General features: G+C 30.4%; 2 protein-coding genes and 1 non-coding gene across 6 annotated transcripts; 2 read left to right on the top strand and 1 right to left on the bottom strand.

Annotated features, from left to right (window-relative positions):
• Positions 1–3,089: 3,089 nt before the first annotated feature.
• Positions 3,090–7,659, top strand: LOC145183248 (ras-related protein Rab-23-like). Of its 4 annotated transcripts, none has more exons than XM_090079731.1 (7): positions 3,090–3,360; positions 3,566–3,651; positions 3,744–3,820; positions 3,934–4,013; positions 4,615–4,697; positions 6,688–6,717; positions 7,284–7,659. In XM_090079731.1, the coding sequence occupies exons 1-7, from the start codon at positions 3,206–3,208 to the stop codon at positions 7,394–7,396; spliced, it is 624 nt and encodes a 207-aa protein (XP_089935857.1). In that variant the 5' UTR covers positions 3,090–3,205; the 3' UTR covers positions 7,397–7,659. The 4 variants fall into 4 exon arrangements, 2 of the variants coding, with proteins under 2 accessions (XP_089935857.1, XP_089935856.1); XM_090079730.1 differs by having other exon boundaries at positions 3,091–3,360; positions 6,643–6,717; XR_016450089.1 differs by having other exon boundaries at positions 3,092–3,360; positions 3,941–4,013; positions 7,284–7,407.
• Positions 7,660–8,438: 779 nt separating this feature from the next.
• On the top strand, positions 8,439–11,665 carry LOC149892340 (uncharacterized). Its single transcript, XM_090079732.1, has 4 exons — positions 8,439–8,861; positions 9,057–9,337; positions 9,667–10,900; positions 11,044–11,665. The coding sequence occupies exons 1-2, from the start codon at positions 8,726–8,728 to the stop codon at positions 9,245–9,247; spliced, it is 327 nt and encodes a 108-aa protein (XP_089935858.1). The 5' UTR covers positions 8,439–8,725; the 3' UTR covers positions 9,248–9,337; positions 9,667–10,900; positions 11,044–11,665.
• A 1,761-nt stretch (positions 11,666–13,426) lies between these two features.
• Trnaf-gaa (transfer RNA phenylalanine (anticodon GAA)) lies at positions 13,427–13,499 on the bottom strand. Its single transcript has one exon. It is a non-coding gene; the product is annotated as a tRNA-Phe (tRNA).
• Positions 13,500–14,317: the final 818 nt, after the last annotated feature.

Below are 14,317 nucleotides of genomic sequence, written 5' to 3'. Positions count from 1 at the left end.
TTCTAACAATATCAGATCCAAATTGTTTTTGGAATGTTTGAATTTATCACTTTATTTTTTATTGAAATTGTTTTTTTCATATATAATACTATTTTGAAATATAAAATGTAATTCTTTTGAAATAATATGTAGTATAAATATTTGAAAATAATGTTTTTGTTATTAGACCCTTTATCCATTATCAGACACAAATTTTTTTTTAAAAAAAATAAGTCTGAAATTTGACTTTTGCTTTGTTTCTGCAAAAATATCTTTAGTGAATGCTTTAGCACCACATTCTTCATTGCTATTTTGTATTTCATTGCCTCCACAATAATCATTTTGTAGAAGGGCAATGTTGTGAAGCACAAAACAGGATATTATTATAGCTATGGAATTTTGCAGTTTTGTTCCTAAGGGAATGTTAAGACAAGGGTATTGTTTTTTTTTTGATATACCAAAACAATATTCAACAACAACATTCAACATGGGTGTACTTCTCATGTTGTAATTGTATCTGATTTCATTTTCATTTTTGGGTTAGAAAAAGTTGTCATTAAATATTGTTTATAAGGATAGCCAGAATCACCTGAAACATGAACATGTTGGCGAGCTTCTGAACACAAGCAGATAAAATTTCATTTGAAGCACCTGCAATGACCTGGCAATTCAAAAAAAAATCCCTTTTTGTTTCGATAAATTTCTGCGCTTTCTCCACAAGGAATTATTATAGGAATATGTGTTCATTAATTGCTTCTATACATCCTGGGAATCCTTGAATTTGGTAAAATCTAAATAATGGTTGATAAATATAAATATTTTCTTTATCTAAGAAAAGTTTGAAGTTTGTATGAAATAGCAAAATCAGATATCCATGAAAACTTATAATCACTTTTGCTGAATTATCAAAGAATCAGCTTCTGTTATCTTTTGTTAGCCATTTGAATTGAAATGTTCTAAACCACTGGACAAACAGTTGAGTTTCAGCTCTTCCAAATCTCCTATTATTCTCTAAAAGAGTTTATTTATTGTTATAATCAGTTGTTGGTATAAAATGTTGTTATTTAAAAACGTAACGTAAAATCTACAATAAGAAGGTGCCATTTTCTGATACCGTTTCTTGAATATCTACTCACTTGGAATGAACCAGTAGCATAAAACCGAAATGCAATAGCCAGTTGTTGTACAGTTGAAAGAGGGCACCCTCGATTGTTAACATTGTTGTTAATAATGTCATTAGCTAATATTAAAAAGGTTTTTATTGGAAAATCTGTAGCACCTTTTAAATTCTATACCGTGGTAAACTTCTAAAGGATTAGCTCTGTCAATAATAAACCTTGGTATGTGACTTGGCATATTTTCTCTTCTTCTTCTTCTAAAATTCAGCTCATACCGATTCATTTTTGAACATTTTAAAAAAAGTTTTTTTAATACTTCATGTAATTGTAACTACTTCTCATGAACTCTCTTTTACTCCTTTTACACGTATCACCTCTTTGTATAACTGCAACTATTTATTACTAAATGGAATTTACTTTTATACTGTATCACAAAAATGTGCCTTAATCAACAGCCTTTTATAATGCTAGGATGTTCGACATTTCAAAAAGCTAATAAACATTTCTAATGGCATCAAAATATGACATGTTGGATCATTACATACGAGTTACAGGATGTTTTAAAAGACACACGTTTTCACAATGTTGGTATTCAGTTTTCTGTAATGAATTCATTGACAAATATACTTTCACAATGTAACCTTCTAAATTAATTACGTCAATATGCCCAAGTAACTACTTTTGCTTGTTAAAAACTCATTTTCATACTTGCAAAGGTTGTAATAAGTTATATAGTAATAGTAAAGTTTTGTTACGCATCAGCAAAATGATAATGGCGGTCTGTTTTTTTTTTCAAGTTTGGTTTCAAGATTGGTCTGGAGCAGACTTGAAAAAATGACTTGAAAATTCAAAAATTCTCGTTTTTCAAGTCTGACTTCAGTTCAAGTTCGCTTCTTGCATTCCGTTCAAGTCAGACTTGAGATTTGAAGTCTGACTTGAAATTTCAAGTCGGGTTCTTGCATTCGGAAGGAATTTTTGCTCTCTCAAGTCTGGTTTGAAGTCAGACTTGAAAAAGGTCTATTTTTAGCGGTTTTCAAGTCTGACTTGAGTTGAAGTTCGCTTTGTGCATTCGCTCAAGTCGCACTTTAGGTTTGAAGTTCGACTTCAAATTTGAAGTTCGGTTCTTGCATTCCACCCTTAATGTTATTTCTTGACTTTTAGTATTAGCAGCTGGGTAAACAAGAAAAATAATATAACAGAATGTATAACTTTAATCGAGAATAAATGTAAACAAGAGAAATTTTAAAAATGTAATACATATTCAGTTATATACTCTGACCAGCATCGGATTAAAACTGTTGCATCGCCTTTTGTAAATAAGAGAATTAGAAATACAAGAATTTTAATTGTAATCCGATTTAATACGATGCTTATTTCGAATTATCCGAGTTCAAAGTTCATTATGTTTATACTATTGTTGTATTTGTTGATTTAAAAAATTCATACAAATTCCTCACACCTCGTTCAATTCAACCGGTTTGTCCGTTTCCGTTATTAAATCAATGTATTATAATTCATATCGGAAACAGATACGTACTTTTATAATTCTATTTACTTTGAATGAAATCGAAGCCTACATCACTGCTAAATTAAGTGTATAAAGGTTTTAACTCAACACTTGTTGCGTTAAAACATCACGGGCGTTACAGTCCCATTTAGACCACTGGATAGCTATATTACATTGCAATTTCCATAATTTAAATACACACTGTGATCAAAATCCGTTAATGTATCTTTACATATAAACACATAAAGTATTAAGAAAACAGTTTTGCAACTCCTCTTGGTGTTTAAATATTTTAGACTCACCAAATAAAAACCTTTGCAAAAGCGATAAATCATTTTAAATAGTTACCCTGGAATTATTTGATTTTTAAAAAAGTTCAGCTGGAAAAAATTACTTGATATTGATATAACTTTTACTTGAGTTTCACTAGGTCCTTTTATTTTACAATGTGCATTTTTATTTTACATCTGGTCTTTAAAAAGGCTTAAGCTTTGAATAATACCTACTCAACTGTAACTATGATTATGCAAAATAGATGATATAAAAGAATATAACAAAAAGTCAGCTAACTACTAAAAAATATCTGTGATATTCACAGAAAATGAGGGAAGAAGATTTAGAAATTTCTATTAAAATTGTAGTTGTTGGTAATGGTGCAGTTGGAAAGTCTAGTATGATCCAAAGATATTGTAAAGGCTATTTTAGTAAAGAATACAAGAAAACAATTGGTGTTGATTTTCTAGAAAAAATGATCAGGTTTACTAACACTTTTTTACTTTTTTTACTTAGCAGTGTCATAAGTCAGCTTGTAAAGGTCATTTACCCAGATATTTTTTAAACTAAACTTAGCATTTGACTTGTTCAAAGAAAAAGCTAAAGCATGGAACATAAATAGGTTTACATGCAATAATATATATCTAAACAATACTTTGCTAGTTATAGTTTAAAATATATTGTTTAGTGTAAATGGTGAAGATATCCGCTTAATGTTATGGGATACTGCTGGGCAAGAAGAATTTGATGCTATAACAAAGGCTTACTACAGAGGTAAATAAAAAATTAAGCAACTCTAAATTCAATTTTTTTTTTTTTTTAAATTTACTTAATAAAACATGGTTTTTGTATTTATGAAACAAAAGGAGCTCAAGCATGCGTCCTAACTTTCTCTACTGTTGATTATGCGTCATATGCTGCAGTTGCACGTTGGAAAGAAAAGGTCACTGAAGTTTTCCTCTTTTCACTTTTGTTTATTTAACATTTTTGAAAAATTTAAATTTGAAAATATAAAATGAAATGAGTTTCTTTATTTGACTGCTATATTTAATTAAGGTTATAGCTGAATGTGGCAATATTCCGATGGTCTTAGTGCAAAATAAAATTGATTTGATGGAAAGTGCTGTTGTTCGCCTGTATGTCAATAAAAAAGATTCTTATTGTTTTAAACTACTTTACTTATAGAATTTGAAAGAAAAAAGTTATATATATAAAAAATACCTTACATATTCTAATTGTAAAATATATAATTTAGAACTAATAGGCTTCATGCAATCAAGTTGTTGATGAGTCTTTATAAATGTATAAAGACTATATTTATAAAAAATTTCATTAACTCTTTTACTGGCAATTCTTTCTACTAAAGGTCCCTATATAAAAAAATACATACATTTTAATGTTAAAAAATATGATTTTTTTATTTTGTAATGTTTTTTTTTAATTTTGTGAAAACGATACACTGTAAGCACATTTCTTCCTAAAATTGATTAAACATTTTGTAATAACTAATACTTTTGAAGAATCTGCATTTAAATGGTCTTCTTGTTAATTCCCATTTTAATTCTTTTTTTCCTATTTTCCTTGCTTAGGAGTATTTTTATATATTAGTTGTTTTGAATTGAGGAAAGGAAATATTAAAAAATAAGTTTGTCAAAAGTTACTGAATAGTTTTATTTACATATGTAAATATATTTATAAAAATCCCAAAAATAAATATTATAATTTTGTATATTACAGAGAGGATGCTGAAAATTTGGCAAAGAGTCTTAGAGTGAATCTTTATCGCACTTCTGTTAAAGAAAATCTTCGTGTATCTGATGGTTAGTTTATCATTCACAACTTCTTTTTGTTTTTTGGTTAAACTCACATTGGAAACAGTGCAGATTAATATGATAGCATACAGCAGTATTGTAAGAATGAAAGGTTATTGTAAAGCTTTATTCCTAACTCTACCTAAAAGTGGTACCTATTTACTTTCAAATTAAATTTTTATGAAGTTTTGATGTAGATTAATAGAAATGCAATATATATTATATATTATATACAAATTAGAGTGGCCCTTAGAAATGAAATGTTGAAATAATCAAAGTTCCACTTAAAAATAAATTATGTACAAAAAATCATTACAATTAAACAACATTTAGAGGTGGCCCTCTTGCTCTAAAGTTTGAGTAATATGCTGCAAAAATACTTGGTATTACATAATATGATTGTTTTTGTTTCATTTGTTTAATGATGTGCCCTAATGTAATGTTCATCATCTATCTTAATTGATTATACTTAAACATTATGCCATAATATTTATTTTATCAAATACTGATGTAATTAAAGTAACTAAAAAGTACACCAAATTGTGATGCATTTCAATATATTTTACCAATCAGTTAATTATCCGAATTACCTATCCAGCTATTTTGAAAGAGCCTAATCCTGTACTCAAAACCATAGTTCTGGGTGTATTTGAAAAGACTCCAATTGACACTTCTACAGGAACAGAAATCCTTATCTTTAAAAGGTTCAAAGACCACTGTCAGTTTGTGAATTTGCCTCCTGACAGCTTCATCAAATGCCTCAGTAGATTCTTTAGTGGCACCATTTTGTTCTGAAATCCTAGATTTGCTTGAGTTTATTTGCAAACTGAATAGTAAAGAGACAACTACACAGAGTTTCTTGAGGTTTTATTTTAAACCATTAAGATGTGGATGTTCCATTATTAATTCAGTGATGACTACATCACACGCTGTTGAGGCCCTGTTGAGTAAGTTTAGACTTATGTGACAACTGCTGAGATAATGCAATTTCAGCTACTACAAGCTAGAATCTTGTGCTTCACTTGTGGTATAAATTAGAGGAACCTGTTGGTATATATCAGTTGGTGTTACAGTTAGTATATATCAGAGGAATCTGTTTGATGCTGGAGTGTCACAAAATTTCAAGAGACTGATTTTGCTACCATGGAAGTAGCATCTGATTATCTGCTAAAAAGGCCCAATATAAAGCCTGAAATATTTCTTAATTCCTGAGGTCTTGCACAACTCTGCACAAACAACTTAAAGAAGTTGTCCCCATCGCTTGGAATCCCAGGCACATTGTTAACCCAAGATCTTTCTTTTTGGGAAGAAGATGAATTATATGAATGAGCACTTGAGGTATTGACAGAGTCTGAAGTCATCAATTATAGGTGGCCATTTTTAAAGATTTAAACAAAAAGCTGATAAAAGATGAGGACCAACTTCATTTTCCAGAACTATTAAAGTCAATTTCCTGACTGTACTAAAAGAAACCTAGCACACACAAGTCCCAGTGGTCAATAAATAAAATTAGTCCATTTGAAGGCTCTTATAAAATATTGTATAAGCTTTACTTGGACACAACATTTGTAGTGACAGAACATTTTGATACCTGAGGTTTAAAGTATTTCAGTTTATGACTAACATTACTCTATTAAAAATTATGTAGAACATATATGAGACAAACTGAACAAGTGTACAGTGGACATGAACAATCAGCTTAAGTTCTAATACTACTAGGATATGTGCCTAAATAAATAATAATTAGATATGTCATTTGCTAATCTGGTTTTAAAATTCTAATAGATTAGAATTCTAACTTTGAAGTTTGAAGGCCACCCCTAAATATCAACTAATGGTACTGAATATTTGCCCATAATTTATTTTTCATATTTAGGAACAGAATGGATGGTTATCAGTATGTGTGTGTCTGTGTGTAATTATATATATTTATTGTTAGTATTTACCTTCTTAGTGTTTGAATATCTTGCAAATTGCTATGTTCAAAATTTATCATTAGTCCAAGCAGAAGAAGATCTTCCACAAATTGGTGAGAAATTCTGATTTTTGATTTTCTCTTTTGAACGCACGTTTCTTTTTTTTCTTATCTTTTTATCATTTATCATTTAAAATGCTATCATATAATAGGGGATGTTTTTAACTGAATAAATAATTTTGCTTTTAATTGTCTAAATAATGGATTCAACTAAAAAACTTACATAAAGAGAAGCATTCATGATGGGAGTGAAATTTCATACCAAATTCAAAAAATTTGATTTTTGTTTTCTGTTAATGATTCAATTTAAGAATAAATTTGATTTAAAAACGTAATGGCTTTCAAAAAAAAATTTTGGTTTATAATGGAACCATTTTTGATGTATATACAAATGTAATAGCAATCGGAGAGTAAGAAAAATCGTCAATCTTTTTTTAATCTTAGTAATAATCCTGAGTAGCAACCAACGAAAAGCATTAGAAGATAAGATTCTAATTAGGACATTATGAAGTTTCTTTCGACAATTGCAGAGCTCAAGAACTTGTTTTATAAAAAAATTATGTCTGCTAAAGAAATTTAAAACTTGATTTGTAAATGATTATGCTTTTATGTTTCTGTAGCGGCTCCTGTCCGTTCTTCATCAAACAAGGCGAAAGGTCAAAATATCATTTTGAAAAACAAGAAGCAAAAAGATTCTACTAAGAAAGAAAAAAAGCTATGTTTTAACTTTTGAACTTCTTTTTTTTAAATTTTAGTCTCTTCTATTTTATGAGGATTAATTTTCGATTTTTCAAACGGTTAACTACAGTTCAACCAGTATCCTAAATTTTTAGCAAATGTTAAAATTTTTGTATATATTTTTGTCACATTGATTATTGCTATTTTTTTAATTTTATATCGGGGAGGGTTATATTAAATTATTAGAATATTTTGTAAAATTAAACAATTTGTAGCTATTAATGTATTTTGAAAAAACAATATTATCAAGTTTATGAATGTTGCAAAATTTACTTGGCCTTTCAAAATTCATCGAAGTTTGAATTTTATTTACAAGTATCAAACTGGTATTTACCAGTATAAAACTGGTAAATAAGGTTTAAATTTCGATAAATATATCCTCTTTTTAGTTTATTACCGAAACGCTGTAAAATGATGTAAAAATATTGGTCAATTTTTATTATTTTTATGCCATTTAAGTAATAGTAATTAGCCAAATGTGATCGTTTAGCTAACAACTATTGCTTAAATGGGCCGGATTCAGATAGAGGCCCTTGGCTCTTTCACTTCAGAGTTTCCACCTTTTTTTTTAAATAACACTTTACATAATAATAAAACACTTCAATATTATTTTATGTCAATACGTTAAATGTGTGACAAGAATAATTTACATTAAGGTCAAAAGTTTACGTTCACCTTACAATTTTAACTAAATGGAATAAAAACCAAGATTTCCTTTAATTATTGTATTTTGCTAGGATTATTTGTAATAGAATAGTCATTATTAAAACAATATCTGTTGAAAAAAGTCCTACAAAACTTTTGAAGATTTTTTATTTTTGATTCTTCAAATTATCCGCCTTTAACCTGTATAACAGTAGCGCATACTCTTGGCTAACAAATAAAACTTTATCGGACTCCGACTACCCAATAACGCCGATAAGATCGGTTGGTCGAAATTTTTCATACACTATCCGACTCAATCTTTCGGGTAATTTAAATTAACGGTACCCGAAAGTTATTGATACTATAATCGCATTTTCACTTGGCATTTTGACAGTAAAACAAAATTTAGTATATTTCCTCATGCTCTTCACGCAACCCAGTTGGTAAAATTATTGCCCTTTATTTGAAATGCTCGACTTGACTGATTGGTTGATACAAAAACTCCAAGGTAAGCCAAAACCAGCAAAAGCGATCGTAAAGCATCATTATGTGTTTTCAGAATTGTTTCCTTTTCCGTTTCTTGAAATGATGTTAGAAAGGTTGTAATTTTAAAGTTTTGAAATTAAAATCGGACGTGCCTAAAAGAGCAAGAGATTTTGAAAATGTTTGCCAGCCAGTCATGTGCTTGTCATCACAAAGTCTAGGCGATGCTGATAATAAAAATGAAGAAGGAAGTGAACGTGAAAAAGAAATTTCAACACCATCTTCAGATCCAGATAACCTGCCTCCCCATGAAAGCGAAGTCGAAAAAGCAGGTAAAACATTGCTAATTAGTTTAATTTCTTTGTTTAGTGCATGTAAATTTTACACGGGTGCTAATTACCTTCAAGCATTGTTTAAAGTTGCAAAGAAACAAAAGACAATAGGAAGCATTCAAAGTTTTGTTCAAAATTAATTTTAATTACACGGTTAATTATTTTACTTAATTATCATTAAAATTGTCATCTTAGATGGTCGCCCAAAATTGAAGCGTTCCTGTACTCAAGGAAATGATGAAGGAGGTGTACGACAAAAACGCTCCCTAATTTGGCAGTATTTCCGGGAACCAAGTGATTCTAAAAAAGGAGCTCATCAACTGTTGTTTATCTGCTACAATCTTTGTCCTTGCAAACGGTTAAATTTCTTGATGGCAAACAGATAATCAACGTCGACTGGTTGATGCCACCTTCAGTCTCATCATCCGAAGGAACATCTCGGTTTGTTGAAATTTAGGGAATCAATTAAACAAACCGTAAGGCCATTTCTTTTTTAAATTAAATTAAATTTTGTTAATTTGTGCTGTTACTAATAGATAATTGCCGATAATTCATGGTTCTCTGACAATCGCTGATAATGATGGCCGCTAATAGTTTTGATAATAATTGATGTTTGCTGCAAATCGCTAATAATTACTTAAAATCGCTAATAATCACTGTAAATACCTACTATTGCCAAAAGTCTGCATGTATAGCATTCTATAACTCTGCAATAGTTTGCCACACTGACCAATATATAGTGAAAGACTTTTTTCATAGTTCAAATTTTAAGTATAATTTATTATAATTCAATCCACTTTTACAGTTCACTCCGTCTGATGGTCCAATAGATCGCCACATTGTCCAACCTAGCAAAAAACATGAGAGCTTCCGCTACTATCCTGCCACACCCTCCAAGCAGCAACTCTGTGATCTTCTGTTCTGCCATTTTGGTGTTGCATCACCAAAACATCAAGAGTAAGAAATTATTTGTTTACTTTGTCACTTAAAATATTTAGAATGTGATATACCTGTTCCTGCTGAGGAGCACTGGCAAGCGGTATCTCCAGACTTCAAGCAGAACCGAACATGAAGATTCAGATTCAGGGGGACCCAGAAAACTCATGGTAGATCCTTTTCTCAACCAGTATAGTTAGCTTAAATAATGAGTTGACCAGGCTCTTAGTTTAGCTATCCCAATTGATCAATAGTCCTGAACAGAGTCGGTGTTTGTTCTGCTAAAAACACTAGACTCGCAATGCTCTCATTCCTCGCTATCAGCTCCAAACATCCGAGTATTGCGAGTCGTAGCGACTCCAATTGGGACGATAAATAGATAAGGCAATAAGTTAGGCTACAATAAACTAAATTATTTTTCTGTAAAAATTGTCATTTTATTATTATAAGCAGTCAACAAGCAAATGAATATAAAAAAATTAGAGCCTTATAGACATTTGTCGAAATGCGTTGAGAAGGTGGAGTCTGATTTGAAGGCTGTCATTGCAGAAGAGTTAAACAACAAAATTAAGAAAAGCGTCTACGGTATGACTGTAACTCATTATGGCTGGACTTTGTGTACAAATGACAAATACTTCTCGCTGACAGGACACTGCGCTGTTGCCAACGAACCACCAGAACTGAAAAAGCTGATGCTTATGTGCTCTTCGTTTGTAGAACGCAGCACAGGCAGCAACATTGCTGTGTGGTTACAAGATGAAATGGAGCAACTTGAACAAGACATTCCTGCATTGAGGGACCTCCACCTGTTTTGCGTCAGTGACAAGGGTCAGAATATTGTTACTGGAGTCAGAGATGCAGTTCGCAATTAGGAAACAGAAAAACCTGTGTTCCAAAGCAAGCTGAACTGCAGAAGAAAAAAAGCAAACTGGCACCTCGCTGCAAGCATCTCAAGTGGTGAAAGATAACACCGATGTAAGACAGTTCGTGGGTCTTCTGAAAAAATTGCGCGATCTAACAGCTCTTGCTCATCAGTCAACAATATTCAAGCAATGTCTTAGAAAGGCCTGTGAAAAGAAGAAAATTCCGTTCAAGAAATTCATGTATGCAAATAATTCTAATTATTAGGACACAAACTCAGTAAAAATTGGTGTGAAAAAAAAAGTATGAAAATTTCTGACTATCTGCCCTAAAGTCAGTCTTTTTGACCATAAAAGTTTTTTTAATTCTCTTTTATATTTTTCAGACCAATATGCCAAGTTCTTGAAAGTCAATCATTTCAAAAAAACTAAATTCAGTCGCAGTTCTGGGTGACAAAACGGAACATCTATCCAATTGTTTCCAAAGCTGACTTTGCTATCCTGAGTATAGTTCATATCTTGCAAGTTCAGCATCCTAACATCGCTTGTTCACCGCTGCTAGCCTGACTGTCATGAAGGGAAGAAATCGCACGGATCCTCTGAAAGCTGAAAAACTGCTCTTCATCAAGAGCAACTACTCTCAGTTTGAGAGAAAAATTTTGCCCAAATTCAGCTCAGAAACCAAAAGCTCTTCATAAATTCCAAATAAGGAGCCGGATGATGACATTGAGGAAGCCCATGTTGATTTAGTTAATGTTTTGAACATGTATGACATCGACGAAGACAAAGAATTTGTCGAAAGTTATTTTTAAACCTTGGTTCCAATTTCTTTTAATTTATTTTATGCTAAGAAACTCATGAAAACAAACAGTACATCTCCAAATTTTAAATGTTTATTTTGCAATCAGTGTTAGGTAAAAATTCAAAGGTGAAAATCCTTTAGTTGCCAGTGTTTTATTTCTATGATGACAACTAATCTGGTTAGAAAGTTAACTTTTGGTACAAAAATTGCATTTATTTTTACATCTTTTAACCCTTTTTATTTATTCATGTTGTTTAATTTATTGTGCGCTCTGTTTAATTAAATTCTTCTTTAATTGACTCCCCATTTAAATAAGTTTAATTTAGTACCTTTTTTAAAAGTTACTCTACATATTCTCTTCCAAATATGGTAAATTTGCTTTATTTCCCTAGCAACTCGTAGCAAACTTTAGCAATCTTTACGACTTTTGGGGTTTTTGGGATTTTTAAAGATCTTTTATTAATTTTTAGGATCCGAACGGTGAAGAAGCCAAAAACCGAAGGGGTACGGGTTTTCGGGTATTAAAAAATTCAATACTTGGATATTTGATAATTTTTCGGTTTGGTTCCTTAACTGTCTTTGCCCGTTAATCCGTTCGGTGAATAAAAATGAGCAACAACTTTTCTTAAGTTTTTATTAAAGCAAAATTGATTACTAAGTAAAATGCTTACCTTTACGTGAATAAAAATATGAGGAAAACTGCTGAAGTTTTTATTCACGTAAAGCTGACCAATTACTGAGTAAAAGTAGTTGCTCATTTTTATTCACCCGGCCTAATGTTTTGGGTGCTTGAGCTATTGGGTATTTACCGGGTCTATACCGGAATGGGTTCGGGACTCGAAGAAATTTTTTTTATTACTCGTTCGGCAGCCGAACGGCCCGATGACATTTCCTACTCTGGTCATTCTTGCAATTTGTTTATCTAATAATTCCGTTGAAAAAAAATGTATGAAGGAAAATAATAAAAAAATTTCAAAACGTTAATTTGATGATTTATAATCTCAACGTTGGCAATAATAACAACAACTAATGTTAAAAGTTACTATACACGAACCACTCACATCTACAGAAAATTGAGGGCAACCCTACAACCCAATCATAAACAATCAAACATCATAACATAATCAAACAAAACACATTCCCTAAAAACTATAATTACGATAATACAACGATTTCTTAAGATATCGTTGTTCTAAGATTACTACATTCGATAAAATCGGAAACAAAGAAACATGGTCAAGAAGTTTAGTTTCAAATAAATACTTGCAGGATGTTCTTCTTTTGCTTAATTTTGATTGCCTGTGAAAGGTCTTTTATGAGCTCTACTTTCTCCATATATCGTCTATTGACAAGTAAAACTCATTAAGTAACACTGCAGCTAATTTGAAATAATCAAGTTTTAGTTTACTTTATTAAAATTCCATTTATCGAGATATCAATGTGATATCTCTAGATAAAATACTACTATTTCGGATTTATTTACGCACTTAGTGACTTTTTCTTGCATTATTTTGTTAATATTTGGGCATCATAGCGTATAAAAGTCAATTTCCCATAAAACTGTACTTAATGAGTTTTACTTGTCAACCGACGATATTATGATGAACAAAAACTATAATCCCAATAAGCAAATTTTACTTGAAAATGTTTGTGATTCTTTCAGTAACAGTCATTCATTTGTATGATTGTTACATACAAAATGTGCTGACAAAATCAGGATTTTAAACCATTTTTTTATATGCTTAATGAATAAAAAACACATCTGAAAGATAACTAATTTATCTTGCCAAAACATATTGAAAAAAGATCACCTTTTAAAGTTTTTTTTTTTTTTTAATGTAGAAGTAACTTTTCTTAAAAAGAAGGTAGATTGCACCCACCATACGCAACTACTTTGATTTGCAGAACTTTCCGGTGTTTTTTTTTTTTTGAATATGGGTTAGAAATAAAAAGTATTAAAAGGGACTTGCCGAAACCCGGGATTGAACCAGGGACCTTCAGATCTTCAGTCTGACGCTCTCCCAACTGAGCTATTTCGGCGATGTATTTATAATATTAATTTATAAATTTAAACACAATAAAGTATTTTTTCTTTTTTTTTATTTTTTTATTTTATTTATTTTTTTTTTTAAATCGATTTGCTTGACTTTTTTTTTATACACGTCCCGCCCCTCACCCTCTATGTAAAATTCTGGATGTCCTACTCCTACATAATTTTCAGTTACGTAAAAAGTCTTATCAACAGAGATGCGCCTCTGTAAAAAGGTAAAATGTTGCTAATAGAGCTAGATTAGGGGTAGATCTAGCTCTGTAGCACTTGGTGTAATAGAATTAAGACTAGATTGAGTCAGCACATTTAGAGAATGCTCAACTTGCATCAAAGTAGACAATGGGTTTTCTATTTACTTGTGATTCTATATACCTAGATTGTCTCTCTCTCTCTTTCTCTCTCTCTCTCTCTCTCTCTCTCTCTCTCTCTATATATATATATATATATATATATATATATATATATATATATATATATATATATATATATATATATATATATATATATATATATATATATATATATATTAATTGACGACATCTTGTATGAGAGTTGAATAAATTTAAAATATGAACTTCAATAAATACGAATTCTCTCAATACTAATTTTTTATTTTATCTAAGAAAGATAAAGATAAAAAATTTTATTTAAGTTAGATAAATTTACTTTATAATGTCCGTGCAGATTTTTTCTGGTACATGTCTTAGCTATAATTTTTTAATATCTAATTCATACCTTTTCTGCTTTAAAAAACAAAATTTCTTAGATAAAATAAAAAATTAGTATTGAGAGAATTCGTATTTATTGA

The sequence above is a fragment of the Hydra viridissima genome, unplaced genomic scaffold (assembly GCF_058129835.1).
Source record: "Hydra viridissima isolate aposymbiotic clone 2 unplaced genomic scaffold, HvirCarnegie_v1 scaffold_2, whole genome shotgun sequence".
Classification (NCBI taxonomy): Eukaryota; Metazoa; Cnidaria; class Hydrozoa; order Anthoathecata; family Hydridae; genus Hydra; species Hydra viridissima.
This window is presented reverse-complemented; position numbering and strand designations above follow the sequence as displayed.

Excerpts from the sequence above, each read along its gene's own strand:
- LOC149892340 (XM_090079732.1), top strand. The coding sequence starts at position 8,726 with ATGTGCTTGTCATCACAAAGTCTAGGCGATGCTGATAATAAAAATGAA. Across the intron at positions 8,862-9,056 it reads AAGCGAAGTCGAAAAAGCAG|ATGGTCGCCCAAAATTGAAG; the intron begins GTAAAACATTGC and ends TTGTCATCTTAG.
- LOC145183248 (XM_090079730.1), top strand. The coding sequence starts at position 3,206 with ATGAGGGAAGAAGATTTAGAAATTTCTATTAAAATTGTAGTTGTTGGT. Across the intron at positions 3,652-3,743 it reads AACAAAGGCTTACTACAGAG|GAGCTCAAGCATGCGTCCTA; the intron begins GTAAATAAAAAA and ends ATGAAACAAAAG. Across the intron at positions 3,821-3,933 it reads TTGCACGTTGGAAAGAAAAG|GTTATAGCTGAATGTGGCAA; the intron begins GTCACTGAAGTT and ends TATTTAATTAAG.